Source organism: Cinclus cinclus, chromosome 4 (genome assembly GCF_963662255.1).
Source record: "Cinclus cinclus chromosome 4, bCinCin1.1, whole genome shotgun sequence".
Taxonomy (NCBI): Eukaryota; Metazoa; Chordata; class Aves; order Passeriformes; family Cinclidae; genus Cinclus; species Cinclus cinclus.
Genome location: NC_085049.1, coordinates 57,712,008 through 57,718,689, shown reverse-complemented (window position 1 = coordinate 57,718,689; position 6,682 = coordinate 57,712,008). Strand labels below are relative to the sequence as shown.

At 54.4% G+C, this 6,682-nt stretch overlaps 1 protein-coding gene across 2 annotated transcripts; it reads right to left on the bottom strand.

Annotated features, from left to right (window-relative positions):
- GCAT (glycine C-acetyltransferase) lies at positions 1-4,589 on the bottom strand. Of its 2 annotated transcripts, XM_062492158.1 has the most exons (9): positions 4,375-4,589; positions 4,163-4,293; positions 3,456-3,557; positions 2,809-2,955; positions 2,370-2,524; positions 1,805-1,887; positions 1,271-1,442; positions 756-877; positions 1-371 (listed from the first exon to the last, which is right to left on the bottom strand). In XM_062492158.1, the coding sequence occupies exons 1-9, from the start codon at positions 4,577-4,579 to the stop codon at positions 220-222; spliced, it is 1,269 nt and encodes a 422-aa protein (XP_062348142.1). In that variant the 5' UTR covers positions 4,580-4,589; the 3' UTR covers positions 1-219. The 2 variants fall into 2 exon arrangements, with proteins under 2 accessions (XP_062348142.1, XP_062348141.1); XM_062492157.1 differs by having other exon boundaries at positions 4,163-4,589.
- Positions 4,590-6,682: the final 2,093 nt, after the last annotated feature.

Sequence of the window (6,682 nt, the reverse complement as noted above, 5' to 3'; positions counted from 1 at the left end):
TCTGCTGCACTGCAGGACACCTTTAATGACACTTTTAAGTGTTGGTTGCCAGTGCTACTGCCAGCATGTTGCACCAGCCAGCTGGCTGACTTGTGATGCAGGCTGTGGTGCCTTGAGGAATGGCCCTGCTTTCTGCAGTGTGCTGCTCAAGCCTTTTTCCCCCATCAGAGGCACTTGGTTGTGGGCAGGGATGGTGCTGAGGAGGTGCTTTCTGGCCCCTCAAGGCAGCGCTCCATGCTTCCGTCCCACCTCTGTGAAGGCTTCCACGCAGCGGTCGATGTCCTCGTCACTGTGCACAGCTGAGATCTGGACCCGAATGCGCGCCTTCCCCTTGGGCACCACAGGGTAGCTGAAGCCAATGACATAAATGCCTGGGGAGGAAACGCAGCCAGAGTCAGAGCTGGCTGGGATGGAGGCAGGCTGAGGTGGACTGGGTGATAGAAAGGCTCCCCCCTCCCAATAACTGCTTCCAGGCTTCAGAGTTTTCAAGTGCCATCTGCTCCCAAGCATGGAAATGAGGTTAAGGGTCAGCAATGGGGATAGAGTCCAGAACAGCAGGACAAGAGCATTAATGCAAATCCCCTCCCTAACAAAGAAAGAAGGTGCAGCCAGCAACATCTAGGGGAGACCATGAGAACATTTGCAGCTGGAGGAGTACTGGATTTCATGCAGGAATACCCTCTGAAGAAGGGCTTGTGGTGGCACCACTGCCAACTGTGAATGTGTCTGCATACTAAGCTCCCTCCCCAGATCACCTCTGTTGAGCATGTCCTCTGCCATCACTGATGCCAGCCGAGCATCCCCCAGCATGACTGGACAGATGGGGTGGTCTTTCCCCGAGATGGTGAAGCCAGCTACCGTCATCTTACTTCTGAACCTGGTGAAGGGAATAACAGGATGAGTAAAAACCTTTACAACCCTGTCCTTGGAGACCACTGCCTGCCTTTCCCCCTGGGAGCCCTGGCCACTGAGGTTTATTCCACTGTTCATCTTCTGTGCAGGGAAGAGATCTCTCCTCTTGGAGTGACCTCCTGCCATGTCCTGCTCAGTACAATGGGACTGCAGATCCCTAAGTGACAATGTACCCCAGCTCACAGAGCATCCAGATATGACACATCTGCCTGACAGGCACATCCTGCAGCTTCCCCTGAGCCCAGACTTGCAAACTGTTTTCACGGCTGTCACTGGGAAAGGAGGGGATTGAATAAATCACAGACAACTCACTCCTAACAAAGCTGCACCTGCTCCCACCCCAATATGGCCCCCTCACCGTTGGGTTTTGGCAGCCATAGACTGTGCAATGGCATTGCTCTCCATAAGCAAGTCCAGGGCCTTGGATGCACAGCCCACCACAGCAGGGGGCAAGCTGTTGGAGAAGAGGTACGGGCGGGAACGCTGGCGGAGCAGATCAATGAGGGGTTTGGGACCTGTTGTGTACCCACCTGCAGACAGAGGAGAGAGAATTGGACAAGGCACCCCAGAGTGACCTGTTTAGAGTGAAGCTTCTTGATAAAGCCAACCTGGCACCTATAGCAGGAATTTAGGTACAACTAGGTCTAAAAATCACAGCTGATGCTTTTGACCAAGAGTTTCCACTTTGACCCCAAAAGCAAATGCATGACAAAGACAACAGTGTAAGGAGCATATGACAGGACCTCCCTTAATCCTGCAGCAACCATCCCAAACCAGTGGAAAAGGATAACATGCATTTGTTACTCTACTATTAGGCAGAGAAGGAAACACAAGACTGATGCTGTAGAGCCCTTTAGGGCATGCAGGACCCTGGACAGGAAAATGCCTTCACCTGCAGCTCCTCCAAGAGCTTTTCCCAGGGTAGAATTGATGATGGTGACTTTGTCCATCACTCCCAGGAGCTCATCAGTACCCCTGCAGAAAAAGGAATGTCACATTATCAGCTGTGACAGCACACACCAGGGAAGCTGCTGGATACCTCAAGGGAAGCAAGGCACTGTCAGCCAGGTCTCTGGCATCCCTCCTTCTAGACAAGGAGGAATAGACCCTTGAGACAGTTCAACCCAAGCACTGACCTTCCTCTCCTGCAGAAAGCCTAAGCTAGGACCCTTAGAGATAGGAAGTGCTCAAACTACCCATAAAGAAGTTTAATAGTCCAAAGAAAGCACCTGCCAGGAACGGTGCCCAGATGAGATGGGCACACCATCCATTACACACAGAGAAGCTGCCGTCACAGGGAGACTAATCACTGCTAAAGCATCTCCTTTCAATCCAGAGATGAGGTGCAAAGCCTTCAAGGAGTCCCCACACAAAAAGCTCTTGGCCATCAGCATCTTTGCCCTTGCTTCAGAATTAGTCAGGGTAGGAGAAGAAACAGGGCTGAAGCAGTCACCTACCGCCCATTGGGTCCCAGGAATCCCGTGGCGTGGCATTCATCAATGAAGACCAGGGCATTGTACTTCTGGGCCAGCTGGCAGATTTCCCTCAGGGGGGCAATGTCACCGTCCATGGAGAAGGCACCGTCAGTGGCCACCAGCCGCAGTCGATGCTTCTATTGGAGAGAAAAAGGCATCTGCAGGGGTGAAGATGTCACCCTGAGGAGAGGGGCTGGCAAACGGACACACTCAAACTCCTGTACAGAAGATGCACCTAACTAAGATGGGGGGGATTTGAATCATAACCAGCTGCTTTGACAGCTTGCCTATCCATACCTGTCAGCAAAAACAATGCCTACTTCATGGGATAAGGCAGAGCTCACCCTCCAGAACTGGTTACTGCACAGGCAGCACAACTAAGCAAGTACCCTGGCATTGGGATGGGAGCAGACCTCCCTACCTGTGCTTCCTTCAGCTTGGCCTCCAGGTCCTGCATGTCCATGTGCTTGTAGCGGTACTTGTTGGCCTTGCACAGGCGGATCCCGTCGATGATGGAAGCATGGTTCAGCTCATCTGACAGCACTGCATCCTCGGGGGTCAGCAGGGCCTGGCCGTGCCAAACAGAAAGGATCATCCTTGGCTCTGGATGCCACCTCACCAAGATCTCCCAGCCTCCCTCATACAGAGAACAAGGCTGAGATTGATTCCAGCTGCCACGTCTCACTTGGGAGTGCTAAACTTTCTATTTCCTTTCTAGTCATTTTATCCTCTGATTTCTTTATGCCAGGCTCTTGCCTGTGGCTTCTGAGCTCAAAACCTCCCTCCTCCTTTCCTAACATGCCTATGAGAGCACCCCTTCCTTCCCCTCACTTACACTTTAAGGGGGAGTACAGACCCCTGCAGAAATGGAAGCCCTCCCCAAGAGCTGGAGCTGGCTGGAGACAGCGGAGGTGAGGGTGGTTAAATGCCTCTGGTGCAAGAGCCCCAACTCAGGGCTCTTCACCACCACTTTTCTGGTGCACAGAGCTCATAGCAGAGCCTCTGGCAGGCAGAGCAACCATGCTGCTGTTGCCTCCCTCCTCCATGCACAGGGGAAGCCTTACAAACCTCAAAAATACCAGCATTGGCATCAAAGCAGCTGGCATAAAGAATGGCATCTTCCCGCTGGTGGAAACGTGCAATTTTCTCCTCCAGGTCCTTGTGTATGCTCTAAAGAGAGGAGAGGAGCAGAGCAGGAGTCAACAGTGGGGCAGCACAAGTTCTTGCTTGCCCCACTGCTGTTAAATGCCGAGTTGAAAAGGGAGGAGACAGCCAGGTTTTATCCAGAAAAGGTGTGTATGCGTGGGATAAGTTACCTGCATTCAGCAAATGCAGCCCTAAAGCATGATTATGGGTTTGTATGCCAAAAGCTCAGCAGGGAAACGCCAAACCCCCCATGCACAAGGGAGAAGCTCTGCTTGTTCTTTGCACTTAACCAGACAGGACTCTAAAAAGGCTCCAGCAGAGATAAATTGGGCTGGGCCTGATGGAGCCATTCAAGTCAGGTTCACTCTAATTGCAACCCACGAGAGAGGGAAAAAGACATCAATTTTCTGAATTCAGAGGGGCGTTCAGTTTCTTTGCTCTCAGGTGTTGTAATGGTTTAAATTGGCATATTTCCAGATGCTTGGCTAGTGGGGACTTGGCAGTCCCTTTTCTCACCGCGCCACGTGTAACTTAGCACTGTTGCACGCATGACGAGTGGGAGTACCGAGAGGGGAGTCTACGTGGACACCCGGCGAAAGACCCGCGGCCAAGGGGATGCTGCCCACTACCTGGGTACCGCAGATAAAGCGCACGGAGCTGAGCCCAGCGCCGAACTTTTCCAAGGCCTCCACAGCAGCGCGGATCACCTCGGGGTGGCTGGAGAGCCCCAGGTAGTTATTGGCGCAGAAATTGATGATCCCTGCGGGAAGAAAGAGAGGGAGACAAGCAGGGGCATGGCACCGGTGGAAAGGACGGCCTCCCCTCCGCCTCCCGCACGCACCGGCGCCGCCGCCCGCCAAGCGGAGGTGGGGACCCTGTCGGGAGGTGATGACGCGCTCGCTCTTCCAAGTGCCGGCCCCACGGATGTCCTCCAGCTCGCTCTCCAGCCGCTGCCGGAGCTGCGCCGCCGCCGCTCCCGAGGCGGCCCGGGGGGCACCGGTCCCGGTGCCACGGCCCCGCAGCGCTCGCACCGCCGCCCGCCACATCCCGGCACTCCGCCCCGCACACCCCCGGGGGCGGGCCCTGCCGCTCAAGTGCCGCTAATTAGTCACGGGTTAATTACTGACCAATGCCCATTGGCTGCCGGGGAACCGCCCCCCGCCGGGCGCCGCCGGAGCTCCAGCGCTTGGGAGCGCATGGGAGCCTCCCCTAGGAGGAGTTCGGCATCTTCTTCGGAGGAGAGGATCTGTCCCAAGGGGTTCAGGCACCCCAGAGCCAGGTGATACGTGATGCCTGGAGTCTGACGGATTTTTTAGGGGAACGCCATCCATGAGATTTAGGAACTGTAATCCTAAAGGGGTCACGTAGTAGGGTCTGAGGGATTTCATAGCAACAGGGCATCACGGATCTCAAGGATCAACTAGCCCAGGAGCATTAGGTGCCTCTACCTAGGGATTTGGGGTCCTCAGCACAGGTGAGTTAGATCCTTGCAGCTAGGTGGTTTACGGGTGCCCAGCACTGGGGGTAATGAACCATGGGTCTGTAGTATGTGGGTGCGTGCAGCTGAGGTGACCAATAATCCGTTTGACAGAGAGGTTTAGGATTTACCAGGTGAAAATTAGAGTACCCAAACCCAAGGGATCTGAGCACCTCTGGCCAAATGTGTTTGTAAAGTGTAGGCTCAGGGGGTTTAGACACAAAAAGTCTCAGAATGATAGAATGGTTTGGGTTGGAAGGGACCGTAAAAATCATCTAGTTCCAAGCTCCCTAGCATGGGCTGGGGCAGCTTTCACCAGACCAGGTTGCTCAGAGTCCCATCAAAACTCAGCTGGAGTATTTTTAGGGATAGAGCACCCACAACTTCTCTGGGCAACCTGTTCCACCTGGATTAGGTATTTCCTTCCTTTACTACATCTGACTAGGGAATTCTGTGGCCAGAATGGTTTAGACCACTCATTTCAGGGGAATTAGGTACCAGGCTCTGGAAAGGTGTTCAGGGTCTTCAGTCTAGGTGTTCTGGGAGCCTTTGATCCAAGGGTCTTAGGAACAAGAGCCCACAGGGATTAGATACAGCCAGGATTTCAGTACCCTGAAGTACTGATTTTGGAATCCTTAATGGCTGAAGGACTCAGGCACCATTTGCCCAAGTGATTTAGGAAGAACAGGCTGAAGGAGCTATCAGAGTGTGTGAAGACCCTGGTCTTATGAGACTTAGGCACAGCAAGTCCAAGGGCACTGGGCACCCAGAGCCCCAGGGATTTCGGAGCTCCTGGCCCAGGTGGCTGATGATCAAGAAGTTTAGCTGCCTCTAGCCAGGATGGATTGGGCAGCCCCTGCCTGAGGCTCAGACCCTGCTGAGCGGTGAGGCCAGCCTACAGGCTCCCTGCCAGCCCTGGCTGTCAGGATCACTCAGCCCAGCCCAGGGAGGGGCTCTGGCAGGGTCCAGGAAGGCCCTGGAATTGTGCCAGCCCCCAGTGGGCACAAAGCCAGAGCCCCCGTGTCACAGCAGGGCTGAGCCCAGCAGTTCTGCCTCACCCTGTCCTGGCTGCCCACCACAGCCTGCCTACAAAGCTGTCCACTGCCTCAGGATGTTCCTCCCTGGGGAGCAAAGCTTGTTTGTCCTCTCTCCCCACGGTGATCCCACTTCTCACTTCACGGACACCTTCAACTCCTTGAATGCCAATGTGGACAGACTCTGGCCCTGCTCCACCTCCTCTGTCCCATCCCTGCCCCAAAAGTCCCTGCCACCACCCACCTGTGCTGAGGCAGATCCACAGGCAGGTGGGCAGCCCCAGTTATCTCCAGCACCAGATGGAACTCATACCCAGCAGCCCAACACTCCTCACCTCATCCCCACGATGGGGATCTGCAGCAGTGGATGAGGGAAAAGGGACCCCTTTTCCTCCCCCAGGGAAGGCCAGGCCTTTCATAGTCATATGTTCCAGCTTCCCCACCAATGTTTTTGCCTGGCCCCAGCAAGCACATAATCCCCCAGGAGTTGGGACAGGACCAGGAATTGAAATCCTGCACCACCCCAACAGACACACAGAGCCACCATCACTCCCAACGCACAACAAGCAGTCCAGCGTTAATAAAACCAACAGACACAAAATAAATTTCTGAGACATCAAAATAAAAACCCAGACCAG